General features: G+C 41.3%; 1 protein-coding gene across 1 annotated transcript in view; it reads left to right on the top strand.

Moving 5' to 3' along the window:
- The window catches only part of LOC124291576 (excitatory amino acid transporter 4-like), a 38930-nt gene extending 24108 nt beyond the window's left edge, over nucleotides 1-14822 (top strand). Inside the window, exon 3 of the mRNA XM_046728596.1 lies at nucleotides 14725-14822. Within this exon, the coding sequence (XP_046584552.1) occupies nucleotides 14725-14737 (13 nt within the window). The 3' untranslated portion in view covers nucleotides 14738-14822. The remainder of the gene's footprint in view (nucleotides 1-14724) is intronic.
- The last annotated feature ends 3403 nt before the right edge of the window (nucleotides 14823-18225 follow it).

The raw sequence follows: 18225 nt of genomic DNA on the forward strand, positions 1-18225 counted from the left end.
TATGGGGAAAATCGGCTCCTAGTGACCCATTTTTGTCGAAAAAACTGGCTTAAATGGGGATCGGTTTGTCAGGGGTGGAATAGTTGATTGTGATTGATCATACTCCGCCGATGTGATAAGTTGCTGTCAACCCATAGTTTGCTTTGCTCAGACAGGATCGTCTACAGGCCACCACGATACAGCCAGAATATTGCTGTCTGGTGTGTGAGTGAGTGAGTGAGTTTTGTTTTACATTTCAGTGGACAATTCATTTTGTCAGCCTCCCAATGATTCTGTATTGAGTCAGTCTCGTTTTCCTGTTATAAATTCCAGTTTCAACCGTTTCTCTTCCCTAACGGTAACTTTTGTCGAAGTATTGATCAGAACAAAATTGCTGAAACTTTGACACCTAGGGATCCAAACAACACTCCAGGAATGTCAAATCATTATTTCTAACGGGTCAGCAGAACACAGGACGGCTGACGGAATAATGGTTCCTATTCGTTACCCAACGTAACTGTGTTTATGCAACGCCTTTGTCAAACAGTAGGTGGCGTTCGTGTTGACCAAAGCGAGGGTGTCACTGTTGACGGTAAATGTGAAGTTTGCGAGTTGTCTGTCGTGGTAGCATTCAGAGTCATCAGAGAGTACACAAGCAAGTGATTGCTAAGCCATCTGGTTACACAAGGAAAATACTAATATGTAGCCTGTTTTCGCCACTGTTGTAGCGGTGTAAAATTTACATTAAAGTACTGTTCCAATAAAGTATACCATGTACCGAAACACTATAATTTAAAACCCTAAGATAATAAACGAGGCGATGGGGTAGCCTAGTGGTTGAAGCGTTCCCTCCTCACGCCGAACCCTCTTAATTGACTCCCCATATGGGTACAATGTGTGAATGTGATATTGCTGGAATATTGCTAAAGCGACGTAGAACTAAACTCACTCACTCACTCACTCACTAAGATCCACATACATGCATACATACGTACATCTATCCATGCATGCATCTATCAGTCCATCCATCCAAACACACACACACACACACACACACACACACACACACACACACATCCAGCGTACAATCAAATTTTGTTTTTCAAGATTTATGCAGAATAAGTGCACAGAAGTGTGGTTTTACCTTTTGACAATCTAACTTCAGCGATTTCGAAACCTGATCTGTGCCAACTTGTACCTTTTACTTGTCTGGAAGGCAAACTGTTACTAAAATATTTCTGTACTTAATACATGTTTTTCAAGATTATTATTTTTTATGCTCGACCTGTTGTGAAATGGGTATCGGAGAAGGTTGCGGATGCAATTCTGATGTCTACAGTATTAATGTTAGACTAAGGCTTAGTCTCTGAATATATATAATTTTGATAGTAACAAACAAGCCCATTTATATTGAAAAGGAGCCCTAGGGAGACCAGAGATTCAGAACCTGAGGAAATCTAGACTTGCTTTATTTAGGGCTTTAGCACTGCAGATTGGGCTTGGCAGTAGGGAAATTAATGTGGTTCAGGGACTGTGAGACAGACTATATCAATGTATCTTATAACGTATTTGTCATATGCTGTAAAAGAACTGTCAAAGGATGAAACAATAAACGGAGGATGCTGTGCAGAACATCCAAGTCTCACAGGGCAGGGCAGGGCAGGATATCGCGCGGCATACAGGCCGTCTTGCAAAGACTGACCTTGTCCAAGACGACGACTCCATGTGTGGATGGCGGGCTCCCCACAGGTTCCGTATCGTCACGCTGTCTTAACAATCAGACAAATATTGGTACTGTTAAGCCGTGTGTCTTCTCGTGTCTTCGCGATAAGCCTAGATGGCAAAAGGTCAAGGTTAGAAGAAAAGATTGCTTGAGTTTCGCAACAGAAACCGACGTTTGCTTCAAAGGTACCAGTAAAAAGTATTTATGGCACAGAAGAGACCACTACGATAAGATGTGTTTATTAATTTGAATGTTTTTGTCAGTAATGAGCATATATTTATATGTGTATCAAGACATATAATTGTATGACTGTGTTAGATGATATTAGTGAATATTCATCATCCAGCTCATTCCCACTTCAGTAAAGTCATCACCATCAAATTATTTAGATTCTTAGATTCAGAGAATCGGAATGTCGCATTTCATGTAAAATATGCAATGTCACCAGATTTTCGAAACAAGGACATGTCAGTTTCAAGGAGAAATTTGACATTAAAAGAGTTTAAAATTAAATCCACACTTGTCCCTGTAGATTTCGTTCTTTATTTTAAAAAAACCCAACCCTTGAAACAAACTCAACGTAACACCTCGGACCAAAATGGGTTCAAATCATTGGGCCCGTTGTCTTCTGTCTTAGAAACAAAGGTCTGCTTGTCTCTGTAAAGGCTGACCAAAATGATCTATGTTCAAATGGGTACCCACATTTCAGCAGGCCCTAAATAGTTGACGTGCGTATAGGATCTCACGATTAATGATTAGCGCCATATTGGCAACAGTCGCGAATTCGCTTCTTGGCAGACGTTTGTGTCAGTAGGCACGTTACATTCCAAACTGGACCTAGGCCAACACTGGAAAGAATCCATATTGAAACAGTCTGGTGTAACAACACAATCTGGCGGCAGTCGGGAATCTCGCACAACACTTCCATTTGCTTTTGCCTTGATATCCAGATGTTTGCATTATGTCTGTTGATCAGAAAATAACATGGCTTCATGACGTCCATCATGTTATTGACCCACATGCGGAGAGATCTGGCTCTACAAAGCCTATGGTTAGTCCCTGAACCGCATTATTTCCCCTACTGCCGAGCTATGCTAAATGAAGCAAGTCTAGATTCCCTCTGAATCTCCCTGCTAACTAGTTTGTGTTTCTGTCACAATTGTAAATATTCAGCGACTAAGCGTTAGTCTAAGCGTATGGTGAGTGAGTGAGATAACTTTAAACGTCCCATCAGCATTATTACAGTCTTTTGGTGACAGCTTCCTGTGACGTCATGATGTATTTACTACAAGGTCCATTATAAATTATTAAAGCCCAAATAAGCCAAGATAGAGTCATGTATGCATTTGGAGATTTTTGCCCCAAATAATTCCAGTAAGGTTTTTCATATCCAAATAGTTCATGTTCCGCCAGATAGTGTGTCACTGCGATAGTTAAGTGAGTTTCAGTTATTTCACGACAGACTGGGGGAGTTATCTGTTATTTGAATCCTTGACCATTCTCCATCTACCAACCATCGATCGATCATCCCAAGGCTGTAGGTCCAATAACGAGGTTTACATCCATCATGCTGTTTGTCATATCACAGTGTTTACCATATACCAGTGTCGTGTGAAAAAGCGAAGTTTCATTGTTACTTGGTTAGGTCATATATTATTTCAGGTCATCCAGACTTTGGGCTACATTCGATTGCATTCAAATGCATTCATGGGTGATAGTCAACCCCCTGTTTGTCGCACAAAGAGGCGAGTACAAAAAATGCAAATGACAAAAAGTGTTCATAAAAACGTGTAGACCTACATATAAAAAGATTTGTCCTGAACAGGCATGCATTCATTAGCCAACCTTGGCGATGAAAGTGCATACAAACGTCTCTATAAATTCTCTCAGAAAACTTTCACGGCTATTTAATCCTACCCAGACAGGCAGAAAACGGCCTCTGTTTATGATGGACAAGTACAGAAAATAGCACAATCATTTCTAAATCCAGTTTATAGATATTTTGAAGTGTAGAATATATAATGCCGGTGATACATGACAAAGGGTGAAAGCGCTAAATAGGAAGACAGCGAGACGTGGAAAATTGCTACTGGTGCGCCTCGTATATTTGTTGTGTATATCAGTAAATATAGTACACCGAAACTGGTGTTGCAGGTCGCCAACAGTGTTGTGGATCATCCTGCGTCACCGTCTCATCCAATGACCTACTTCATGTGAATCATTAATATCAATATTTGTAGATCTTGGCAATTCTAAACGAACTTTTTGAGGCGAATGGCTTTGAAAGGTGAACAGAGAGGGGCAAACAAATACCACAATAACGAGAGGGGGGCAGTCCGTTCTCTTTTCACTGTTTTTGTCATCTTTGCACAGTTCATTGGTAGAAATAAAATGAACTTAAAATGATATGGTCAGGTAAGTAACAGCTACATGTATAGTGTCTGACTTTCTCTCTTTCTAAAGTTTATTTCACCACTGGAATTAGTTACCTGACTTCGAGTGACGGGACCATCAGCGTCCAGCTCATATTGAAGAGTCGTCTTGTCACATTCAAAGATGAGGTTGAGCAAGAGTTTTATTGTTTTGTGCATTTTCAGCTTGACATCTGACATCAAGACTCACAGCAGCTTTTTAATTATTATTGTTATTATTGAAGGGGATTTCAACTTCATAGAAAATAATATTGTTTTAAACACATGCGAAAAACATTTCCATCACAGCGGTGGGCGGTGGGGTAGCCTTGTGGTAAAGTGTCCGCTCGTCACGCCGAAGACCCGGGTTCGATTCCCCACATGGGTACAATGTGTGAAGCCCATTTGTGGTCTCCTCCACTGTGATATTGCTGGAATATTGCTACAAGCGGCGTAAAACCATACTCACTCACTCACTCCCCATCACAGCCAGTGCAGCATAAAATCAGCGCTAATTGAAGTTGGAAGGGGACATAACTCTAAAAACCTTAGGCACATTAGTCCCCATATTTTTACCAGCCCTTTGATGTTAATTACCGGATTTCAGATAAACCATGGTGTGTAAAAACAATTTAAGGCCTATTTGCTCATGTATCAGTTTCATTTTTTTTCAAAACGTTACAGAAGCGTCTAGTGTGGAATGTTCCTTTCAGCAAAGACTGTGTGACGCAACGATAATTCAGACTCAGTTGGAGTACAACAAGGAATTCACATTGTCCCTTGTGGTGTCGGTACACAGCGGTGAGTCAACACAACCGCAGTCTTGCGGAACCTGTGAGATTTGTATTTTATTCGCTGACGATTTTTTTTCTAGCTTACTTTTTCTTCAACCTTGCTTAGCGTTCTTGCCACTTCAACTCGGATGGCTCCAACTTCCTCCATCCGTCTCTGATCATTCCGACAGCGTCCATCCCCAGGAGCACCCCGCTCCTACGCTCAGCTCTGATACAGGGATGGTGGGATAGCCTAGTGGTTAAAGGGTGTCCTCCCATTTGTGAGAACTCCCAGTTGGGAGACACATTAATTAATGGTTCAGTGCACATAGGTGGTGTTTCCACATCTCTACAATGAAAATGGGATCAGCCCAGCCCAGTACCCACAGGAGGCATAGTCCATTGATGAGTTGACTAATGAAATAGATTTTCAAAGATTATATTTACACAGAAGAAATAGTTCAATAAATATTTTATTGATTCAGAAGAATAACACATATTTATTGACTATTATGAAGTTTGAAAGTAATTTTAGTTTGAACATATTTTATTATTATTTATGAAAATGAATTGGGATTGGTGAAGTATTACTGCTCATGTTAACACCGCTCCCATGCAACATAAAATATAAAACGAAATGGAGGATGTGACGTCATCGATATTGACTATTGCATAAATATATTTTTAAACACATATAAATATATACAGATTACATCAAATGCAACTATTCTCTAAATAGTCATAATTAGAGACTTACAGTTGTGTGTGTCTAACAAGCTATTTTAGGAATATAAATCAATCACGAGAAAGTTGTTGAGTTAATTTAAGCATTTCCCTGAGAAAATTTGAAGCGCTGTGTCTTGATGATATAATCGTGGACGGATTCAAATATATTCTGGTTTACACCAGGAGTAAATTCTTTGTTTCCGTTCAAAATATTATCCAGGTTATAACGGGTAGTTGATATCCACAAGAGCAACGTGTACTGTCTATTAAATGTCTGTTATACTTATCGGCGATTGGGTCGCTAGATCCGAGCCTGAGGCAGCAGTGAACGATTTGACAAAAACGAGTGCCATAATTAAGATCAATATAAATCTTTTTTCGGTTTTTGTAATTGGGTTTTTAAATTCTTTGAGACTGCATGACTCTTTGGGAATTTGGCAGGGCATTCGATAAATTTATTGTGTCGGGTAGAAAGGGTTTGGCATGGGAGGCAGTTCGACTGGAAATTTCTTGTATTTCAGAGTTATTTCTTAAACTATAGCTTGTAGTTTCGGAGACGGAGTAAATCTGAGTAGGTAAATTAATTTCTCTTTGATCACGAAGTTACCTACACAAAGTGTTTAATTATTAAAGACATTTACCTGAGTATGTTAATCCATTTATCTTATAAAGTTTCATTAAGTAACCTCCACAAGATTCAGTTACATAGCAAATCAGTAATTAGCTAGGGTGAATCCATTCTATCAGACAGGGGAGTATGGTTTGTTTTCGTTGTTAATTACCTTCTCCACTGTCTCATAACTGAGAGTCTCACAACTGGGAGTTCTCACAAATGGGAGTACCCCTGTTAAAGCGTTAGCTCATCTCGCAAAAAACATGATCATACTCTTCTACTAACCCCTGCGACCCGTGTCTCTCGCCACTTCCTCACACTCCACATTCTTCTCGCAGTGCTGATAACTTCTGCAAAACCGTTATCTACGTATACCTAATCTATCCAAATATGACGTGCCACGTTGTCAAGGACCCATTAGAGGCGCATGTGCGTACATACGTGCGAGCGTGCGTGCATACCTGTGCCGGGTTTAAAGGAAGGGGCATGTTTCGTATATATTATGAGACTTACAATAAATGTTATGAGTTCGGCCTTTACGCAAGTAATTTGTTACATATGTTATATTTGGAATTACAATTTCTCAGTAAAGTACAGATTCTAATACTTGTGATGGGTCGAGTCCCATAAGGGATTCGAACCCACACCCTCAAGGGTTAGGCACCTTATCGCCAATACTCAAAGTCATCCGTCTAACCCACTCAGCCACCGTGACTTCCACAAATATGGAAGTCGGACAACTGGCAGTCTAGACCTCGGACTCTGTGTACCCCTCTGATAAGTGTAAATTGGCACGATTCCCACGACCGTAAGCTATGATTACACAATGCCATTTAGAAAGTGGTCAAATGTAACATTTCTAAATGGCATTGTGTATTCAAAGTATTTTGTTTGCACAACCTTTACGTTAACTTGTTACTTTCATAAGATATACAAACCATTAAGCTTTAGAGCATTAAAGTCAACAAAAGAAGAAATTAAGCTTCCTAAGTTTGTGAATGAGGTGGAAATGTCACACAGGACGGCGAGGTCGACCTCTGTCGGTTTCCAAGCTGTCACTACAGACGGACAACCCAACTTTAGTGTTCAATACAGCTTCAGGATGAATAGTTTGGCATATTCCATTCAAAGGAACCGCGTTCAGTTCTGGTACAAAGCAGGGCCTGGGACGGTAAAAAAAACGTACATTTGATATGTACCTGTTCTGTTGACGGCCTGTCTATTCTTTGTGTCAGTGTTGACGGAGGATTATATCTAAAGTATATGTGGTGACGTGGCTGCACTAGGGTGGAGACGCCAGGACCTCAAAGCAATACATGCGTAAGGAGTTACGACATTGGTGAAGCGACTACTGTCGTAAACCTGCACTTGCGTGTAGGAATTACGACATTGGTGAAGCGACTACTGTCGTAAACCTGCAATTGCGTGTAGGAATTACGACATTGGTGAAGCGTCTACTGCCGTAAATCTGCGCTTGCGTGTAGGAATTAGGACATTGGTGAAGCGTCTACTGCCGTAAATCTGCACTTGCGTGTAGGAATTACGACATTGGTGAAGCGTCTACTGCCGTAAATCTGCACTTGCGTGTAGGAATTACGACATTGGTGAAGCGTCTACTGCCGTAAATCTGCACTTGCGTGTAGGAATTACGACATTGGTGAAGCGTCTACTGCCGTAAATCTGCACTTGCGTGTAGGAATTAGGACACTAGAGAAGCAACTGCTGTCATAGGTCTGTATTTAGGAATGGTGGTTGCGACAGTAACGTTACCGCGTCCGTGCATCAGTACTTATGCACAGAAGTTGCGTCGATGGTAAAGTGATCATCGCACGACTACTATCGTAAACCTGTGTAAAGCCCATCTCCAGGGTAACCATGAGGCATCAACCCTGGCTTAATGCAAAACGAGCTAACACTAAAAACATTGGTGTTGGTAATGTGATTGGTTTATTCTCAACTAGATACGGTTAGCCGTTTGAGCAATTTGAACAGTGATGTGAAAGGTTGGACATTATCAGTTATCATGAAAATACATTTTTTGTCTCATTCTATCACTGATTGTGCTTACACATAGATAGTTAAATATGTTATAGTGATTCATCTGTATAACAGAATAATAGTAGACACGTTTTGTAAATACAGACTTTGTATCAAGTGAATGAGTGAGTTCAGTTTTACCTCTTTAACCAGTAGTTCAGTTACATCACGGTTGAATTCGAAGGTTAATTCAGACATGATTCAGGCCTAGATTAGTAAAATCCCCGAGAACAGATACAGTGATGGCAAATGAAAATTCAAAATCAGGCGAATCTGTTGTGTTTTTGTAAACTAGGAACCCAGATTGAGTGAGGGAGTTTAGTTTTACGCCGCTTTTAGCAATATTCCAGCAATATCACAGCGGGGATACTAGAAAAGAGCCTCACACATTATAGCCATGTGGGGAATCGAACTCGGGTCTTCGGCGTGGGTATCGAACGCTTTAACACTACGTCACCCAAACGCCCCCCAGGAACCCAGAACCCCTCAGAGGAAACAAATTGATAAAGGGCATGCATCAAGTGACCAGATATTTGATCATTTTGTTAAACAGCACCAAACATACTAATATATATGTTCTACCGGGTTTGACGGTTCAGTCGAGTTAGTCTCTGTACATAGTACCATAGCCCTCTACCCTTAGTCAAGCCGAAGAAGATTGATCATGCTCCAAATCACAGTAAGACAGCATTGTTATCAACTAAATTTCTTAGCCCAGCTCGGTGATTTCGCAAAGTCATAAACACCAGAACCTTTTGTCAATTTGAGCCCGGAACGCCCGCTTGTTCAATGAAATATGTTCGCGTCATTGTAAGGTAGGATGAGGTATTTCATAAGAGGATGACTTAACAAGCGTCATGCTCTAGTTGGTCTCCCTGTAACTTCTAATGCATTTATATGTATACAAACCTGACTGTAAACGTACCCTTTCAGTTTATTCGGAGTGCGTTACGTATAAACATAACACAAACAACCGACACAGGACTAACTTGAACAACTCTGGATATAGCAAACAAGCCGATAGACAGCTACAGTGTTACATAGGGATGATGTATAGTGTGTGTATGCTATGTACATGTGTGCACAAATAAGTATGATACTTGGATGTATGTCGTTAAATATTTACGATAAGGCAGTGTGCATGTGTACCTGTAGCTACACGAGAAGGTCGTGTCATTCGTGTATAACGTGTCATTCGGTTGGGGCATCACAACCCCGGTCATCCGTACTCTAGAATGTTCCATTTAGTTGGGTCATCACAACCTTGCTATCCGTATTCTAATATTTCCATTCAGTTGTGTCATCACAACCCGTGTTATCCGTATTCTAGAATGATCCATTCAGTTAGGTCTTCACAACCTGTCATCCTTTTCGAAACAGCTTGTTAATCTGAGTCGCCCTTTTCAAAATAAGTACTTATTCGTTCCCCAAACAACTGTTGATTTCAATCACCGAAGCAACTCATTAACTCAACATATTTAACCAATCAACACATATGTTATGCCGTTGCAACCAAGAGGGTCGTTGTGTCACAAACGATTGGTTGAGTGGGTTATACGCCGATGTTAGCAATGTCCCAGCAATATCACGGTGGGGGACACAAGAAATGGGCTTCACACATTGTGCCCATGTGGGGAATCGAACCCGGATCTTCAGCGTGACGAGCGGTCGCCTTACCACTAGGCTACCCCACCGCCTCCTGTCATATACGATGAACATTATGTTCCCATGACGCGTGTGTCTTCAAGCATCAGTTTTAGTCATTGTAATGACTGATCGTGGATACAGAAACTTTCTTAAAACTCTAGTTGTTGGACACTACTGGAACCTAAAATACCAATGATCACGTTAAGTGGTATTGAACATATATAAAGGCGCGCAGTTAGTGTTATTCGATGATGGGTGAGAGGATAAGTTTAGTTTCAGCTTTATCAATATTCCAACAAATTCACCTCGGGGGACAGCAAAAATTGTTGGCACATATTGTTCCCTTATGGGGAAACGAACATGATGTAACAGTGAGTGAGTTTAGTTTTACGCCGCACTCAGCAATATTCCAGCTATATGGCGGCGGTCTGTAAATAATCGAGTCTGGACAAGACAATCCAGTGATCAACAGCATGAGCATCGATCTGCGCAACTGGGAACCGATGACATGTGTCAACCAAATCAGCGAGCCTGACCACCCGATCCCGTTAGTTGCCTCTTACGACAAGCATGGGTTACTGAAGATCAATTCTAACCCCGATCTTCGCTGGTAACATGACGTAACAAGCAATCACTTTAACCACTAGACTACCCAACTACTTATCTGTGAAAACCAAGAACTTGAATAATGTAATCAATATGGACCCAATCAACACAAATGGGCTTCACATATTGTACCCATATGGGGAATCGAACTTGGGTCTTCGGCGTGACGAGCGAACGCTTTAACCAGTAGGCTACCCCACCGCCCCATCATTCGATTAAACTATGGAGCCCCAGAAGGGTCAAAACCAAATCACAAACTTAACCAGAGCGAAACATTTCGATCTATGTCCAATTATGGCTTTGAGTCATATATGTTTCACGAAGGGGTAGCCTAGTGGTTAAAGCGTTCGCACGTCACGCCGAAGACCCGGGTTCGATTCCCCACATGGGTATGATGAAGCCTATTTCTGGAATGTTGCTAAAGGTGGCGTAAAACCACCCTCACTCACTCACAAGGAATAATAACGCGACATAGTCACAACCCAAAAGTGTCTATTCCAGGACTCCATACACGCACACTTGTAAGGCGATCTAAAACACTTCAAAAACAGTGAGCATATTATATACCAGACCACACCCCGTCACGCAATGACAATAATGCCGGTATATGCGATACACGGGTATAGGAACAGGTGTCACGTTTTAGAGGTCTTGTTATATTGCACATGCTATTTGGTGCTTTTGTAATCTTATACCCGATAGGAGCAGAATGCTGTCCGTTGCCATACATCGCTAACATTCAGATTCTATTGTATTACATTATGGCTTTTATTTGACATGTTGGAATTCAGAAGCATGTTTGCATTAAACAAACTGCCTCCACGCCTAAGGTTTTATTCTCAGCGTAAATGAGAAGATTTGAATGACTGATATAGTTGTTTATACACTTGGAGAACTCCCGACGTCATAGGTTCCCGGTGCCCAATGTTTGTCTCAATGTGGCGGTAGCGGTAGGTTAGGTCTCTGTTTCCCCACGCTGGTCCTCCAGTAGGGATTTCGGGGTAGAATAGGCTTTCCCGGGTTTGCCTCACCATATTGATTCCTGGACAGAGGAGTTACCCAATGGTTACCTCACCATCTTGATTCCTGCACAGAGGAGTTACCTAATGGTTACCTCACCATCTTGATTCCTGAACAGAGTAGTTACCCAATGGTTACCTCACCATATTGATTCCTGAACACAGGAGTTACCCAATGGTTACCTCACCATATTGATTCCTGAACAGAGGAGTTACCCAATGGTTACCTCACCATATTGATTCCTGAACAGAGTAGTTACCCAATGGTTACCTCACCATCTTGATTCCTGGACAGAGGAGTTACCCAATGGTTACCTCACCGTCTTGATTCCTGAACAGAGGAGTTACCCAATGGTTATCTCACCGTCTTGATTCCTGAACAGAGGAGTTACCCAATGGTTACCTCACCATATTGATTCCTGAACACAGGAGTTACCCAATGGTTACTTCCTCACCATCTTGATTCCTGAACAGAGTAGTTATCCAATGGTTACCTCACCATATTGATTCCTTGAACAGAGTAGTTACCCAATGGTTACCTCACCATATTGATTCCTGAACAGAGTAGTTACCCAATGGTTACCTCACCATATTGATTCCTGAACAGAGGAGTTACCCAATGGTTACCTCACCATATTGATTCCTGGACAGAGTAGTTACCCAATGGTTACCTCCCACCATATTGATTCCTGAACAGAGTAGTTACCCAATGGTTACCTCACCATATTGATTCCTGAACAGAGTAGTTACCCAATGGTTACCTCACCATATTGATTCCTGAACAGAGGAGTTACCCAATGGTTACCTCACCATATTGATTCCTGAACAGAGGAGTTACCCAATGGTTACCTCACCATATTGATTCCTGGACAGAGTAGTTACCCAATGGTTACCTCACCATATTGATTCCTGAACAGAGTAGTTACCCAATGGTTACCTCACCATATTGATTCCTGGACAGAGTAGTTACCCAATGGTTACCTACCCACCATATTGATTCCTGAACAGAGTAGTTACCCAATGGTTACCTCACCATATTGATTCCTGGACAGAGTAGTTACCCAATGGTTACCTCACCATATTGATTCCTGAACAGAGGAGTTACCCAATGGGTACCTTACCATCTTGATTCCTGAACAGAGGAGTTACCCAATGGGTACCTTACCATCTTGATTCCTGAACAGAGTAGTTACCCAATGGTTACCTCACCATATTGATTCCTGAACAGAGTAGTTACCCAATGGTTACCTCACCATATTGATTCCTGGACAGAGTAGTTACCCAACGGTTACCTCACCATATTGATTCCTGGACAGAGTAGTTACCCAATGCTTACCTCACCATATTGATTCCTGAACAGAGGAGTTACCCAATGGTTACCTCACCATATTGATTCCTGAACAGAGTAGTTACCCAATGGTTATCTCACCATATTGATTCCTGAACAGAGTAGTTACCCAATGGTTATCTCACCATATTGATTCCTGAACAGAGGAGTTACCCAATGGTTACCTCACCATCTTGATTCCTGAACAGAGTAGTTACCCAATGGGGACCTCACCATATTGATTCCTGAACAGAGTAGTTACCCAATGGTTACCTCACCATCTTGATTCCTGAACAGAGGAGTTACCCAATGGTTACCTCACCATATTGATTCCTGAACAGAGTAGTTACCCAATGGTTATCTCACCATCTTGATTCCTGGACAGATTCCTGAACAGAGTTACCCAATGGTTACCTCACCATATTGATTCCTGAACAGAGTAGTTACCAAATGGTTATCTCACCATCTTGATTCCTGGACAGAGGAGTTACCCAATGGTTACCTCACCATCTTGATTCCTGAACAGAGTAGTTACCCAATGGTTACCTCACCATATTGATTCCTGAACAGAGTAGTTACCAAATGGTTACCTCACCATATTGATTCCTGAACAGAGTAGTTACCCAATGGTTATCTCACCATATTGATTCCTGGACAGAGTAGTTACCCAATGGTTACCTCACCATATTGATTCCTGAACAGAGTAGTTACCCAATGGTTATCTCACCATCTTGATTCCTGAACACAGGAGTTACCCAATGGTTACCTCACCATCTTGATTCCTGAACAGAGTAGTTACCTAATGGTTACCTCACCATATTGATTCCTGAACAGAGTAGTTACCCAATGGTTACCTCACCATATTGATTCCTGAACAGAGTAGTTACCCAATGGTTACCTCACCATATTGATTCCTGAACAGAGTAGTTACCAAATGGTTATCTCACCATCTTGATTCCTGGACAGAGGAGTTACCCAATGGTTACCTCACCATATTGATTCCTGAACAGAGTAGTTACCCAATGGTTACCTCACCATATTGATTCCTGAACAGAGTAGTTACCCAATGGTTACCTCACCATCTTGATTCCTGAACAGAGTAGTTACCCAATGGTTACCTCACCATCTTGATTCCTGAACAGAGGAGTTACCCAATGGTTACCTCACCATATTGATTCCTGAACAGAGTAGTTACCCAATGGTTACCTCACCATATTGATTCCTGAACAGAGTAGTTACCCAATGGTTACCTCACCATCTTGATTCCTGAACAGAGGAGTTACCCAATGGTTACCTCACCATATTGATTCCTGAACAGAGTAGTTACCCAATGGTTACCTCACCATATTGATTCCTGAACAGAGTAGTTACCCAATGGTTACCTCATCATCTTGATTCCTGAACAGAGGAGTTACCCAATGGTTATCTCACCATCTTGATTCCTGAACAGAGTAGTTACCCAATGGTTACCTCACCATCTTGATTCCTGAACAGAGGAGTTACCCAATGGTTACCTCACCATATTGATTCCTGAACAGAGTAGTTACCCAATGGTTACCTCACCATCTTGATTCCTGAACAGAGTAGTTACCCAATGGTTACCTCACCATCTTGATTCCTGAACAGAGTAGTTACCCAACACCATCTTGATTTCTGGACAGAGGAGTTACCCAATGGTTACCTCACCATATTGATTCCTGAACACAGGAGTTACCCAATGGTTACCTCACCATCTTGATTCCTGAACAGAGTAGTTACCCAATGGGTACCTCACCATCTTGATTCCTGAACAGAGTAGAAACTCCAATAATTTTAGCCAAGCATGTACAAGACTGAGGTACTCTGCATCATATTTTATTCTAGGATGCCATGTTAAAGGGCCACTAATCCAGAGCGATTAATGTTTCCAGCCAACAGTCTAATTACGAAACCTAGCTGCAAACTGGTCAGCCCCTGCTCCCTCGACCGTGTGACGGACACGGGGACTGGGCTACTGTCCACCTTGGCAGAATTTCTTCAACCTAATCAGTGGGACATTAGGAAGGGTGGATGCCCATCAGATGCCGTTCATTGAAAATATCCCCGGTAGTTCTTGTGTGATTGTAATAAAGTATCCAGTAGTGTAGGCTTTTTGAGATTTTTCAAATGTTTCGAGTGTATAGTGACTGATCCAATTTGATCCTATTTCTGTGTTTTTTACCTCGATATTTAACGGTCACGCACTTAGGAATATGATTTGAAAACAATATGATACGATACGAAACGACATAATAATTCGTGTAGTTCATTACAGATCTGTTTCGTGTTAATCTATCAGAGAGTAGAGCTTGCAATTGTGGTGCTCCGGTGGAAGATGCTAACCATTTCTTCTTAAAATGTCCAAAATTTGTCAGTTGCCGTTTTGATCTGAAGAAAGACTTTGAACTATCAAAAGTTCAGTTAGACATTAATACCATTCTTTACGGCAACCCTGCTCTGCCAAATACTATCAATGAAAATATCTTTAGACATGTGCATAAATACATTGTACGAAGTAAGCGCTTCAATTAATCAATAATATGTCTCAATATTTTTATGTCCATCCATTACGTCCAACCATTATTGTTCATGTTTCTGATGGGAGCGGGCGGTAATAAGTTACATAACTTGTGCCCAATCCATTTCAACACTGAATAAAATATGTTCAAACAAACAAACATAATAATATATTCATGATCCCTGTAACCCGTGTCAATCTGTCAAGACATAGGTATGTGTTGAGCAGCCCCTGGCCTCTCCGTTTCTCCAAGCATCTTTGATAAGCCTTTCATCACAGCATAATACACTCATTCATTACTACCCAGTGCGTTAAGGTAAATCTCAGTACGTCCGTGACTTCTTGTTGACACGACACACTTTGACTTAATACACACTGTCTCGCTCCTACACGACATACGTGTCCACGGTTCGGGGCGATTGTTCATCTTGGTGAGAACGTCTATGGCTGTTGAATAACACAAATTTTATTCTTTATGGCTTTGGTCCAGTTCAAAGACTCGGTTTATAAGACGTGGTTGGGAAGACCAATACGGGAGGTTCAGAATTACGTACAGAATGTGTTATTTATTGTCTGTACTAAGATAGGTTAATTCTTCTGTACTGGGAATGTTTATCTAACGACATCGGCCATCGGATGGAGTTGTTGAGATGGACTTGACTTGCAGGCAATAAGGAGCCCTCCTAAGGAACCTCAGTATTGCTCTGCTCTGTCTTCAATGCTTATCAATCAAACTTTGTACTCGGATTGGCAAAATCACCCAAGTAACTGTGCATAACACAAAATTGCATAAAATAGAAGTTATTTGAAACGTCTTGCTTGGTGCAGACAGCATCTACGGTACAGGCGACAAGATTTGGATAGGTTTTGTTCACTGACGAGTCGAGATTTCATCTGGATAGCTCAGATGGCAGGGCAAGGGTGTACAGACGGCGAGGTGAACGGTATGCTGACGCGTGCGTTTTTCAACGTCTGCAGTTTGGTTGAGGAGGCGTTATGGTATAGGGAAACATCACATCTCATGGTTGGACACAACTTGTCATTGTCAATAGCAATCTGACAGGTCTGCGATACTGGGATGCGATCATTGGGTTTGATGTGCAGCTGTTCATTCAGGGCGGAGACGTAACTTCATGCTTCAGCAAGATAATGCCCGTCCACATGTTGCTCGTGTTGTGACAGATTTCCTGGGACAGCAGAACATTCCGGTACTCCCCTGGCCCTTATCGAGCACGCTTGGGATGAAGCGACGTTTACGTCAAGCCCAGAATCAGCCATTGACGTTAGCTGAATTGGGACAAGCGTTGGTTCATACATGGGACAACATTCCTCAAGCTTTTTTTCAAACGTTTAGTGTCGTCTATGGACACACACGATACTGAATTTGTGAACTGACTTTTGACACCACATCTCTTCAAGGGCGTGTCATGATGCCTAGTGTCTAATCATACAGATTTCGATATTATCCTGTAAACAGTTAAACAATGATTAAGGAAAACACCACAAATCACATTATCTTTTTGTATTAAAAATGGCATAACATCAAATAATGCAGTTACTTTATTACAGTAGCATGGTGACCAGACATCATTCAATGATAGAAATATAGCCAATTCCCTTCCCAAGTCCAAAATCAATAGGCTTGTTTATGTCTGGTCCAATATCAGTTATGGGTTTCTAAATCGAAATGAACAACAGTTGCTAATGTTAAAAGTTAACCTTACAAACACGAAACACTGCCCAGCATGCCAATGGGTAATGCAATCTGCTTCTGTGAACTTTTCCCTTGACCTTGGTGAATCTTGATATTTCACGGAGGGAATACGTGCCACAGAATGTCGTGGCTGCTTTGTTATCCGGTAATCCAGGAATGAATACTTCCCCGTAAACATTGATTAAATCTCTAGTGATCAAGGTCGTTACATAATCAGCCAGAGAGAGAATGTTACCCTCGTGGGTACTCCGGGTTACATTTGGTGTCGGCTGTCTTCCTTTGTTGTTAGCGTTTACTCAGTGGATCAGACGGGTCACTTGGCAGATTGCTTGTCACCGTAGCAACACGACATGGGAGGTTGTTCATTATATCAGTCACCAGTTTGTCTGGTCCAGACTCGGTAATGTACAGCCGCCAGTATATAGTTGGAATATTGCGCAGTACTTCCTTGAGAGTGAGTAAAAGTGAGTAAGAATGCCGCTTTTAGCAATATTCCAGCAACATCACGGTGGGGGATACCAGAAATGGGCTTCACACATTGTACCCATGTGGGGAATCGAACCCAGGCCTTCGGCGTGACATGCTTTCAGAAGGAAGCGCACCAAGCACATCACTCTACATCGTATGTTTCGCAGTTACGGAAATATTTTTTCTATTAGGTTTCCATTACTGAGTTGAATTACATTACCGCATTAAATGATCTGTTATAGAACCCCATACAGAGCACGACCATACACCTTGACGTCATCTCAAATAACGGCACGGGAGAGGAACTTAATGAGTGCACACTGACGTACATGAAACATTTTTGGGGGTGATTATTTTTAAAAACACAACGTAAATATTTTGAAAAGTGTTTTGCTTGCGATTCGCAAACCAGAGGCATTACATACATACATACATACATACATACATACATACATACATACATACATACATACATACATACATACATACATACATACATACATACATACATACATACATACATACATACATACATACATACATACATACATACATACATACATACATACATACATACATACATACATACATACATACATACATACATACATACATACATACATACATACACAACATACATACATAC

This window comes from Haliotis rubra, unplaced genomic scaffold (genome assembly GCF_003918875.1).
Source record: "Haliotis rubra isolate DU_JTF1 unplaced genomic scaffold, ASM391887v1 Scf497, whole genome shotgun sequence".
NCBI classification, from domain to species: domain Eukaryota; kingdom Metazoa; phylum Mollusca; class Gastropoda; order Lepetellida; family Haliotidae; genus Haliotis; species Haliotis rubra.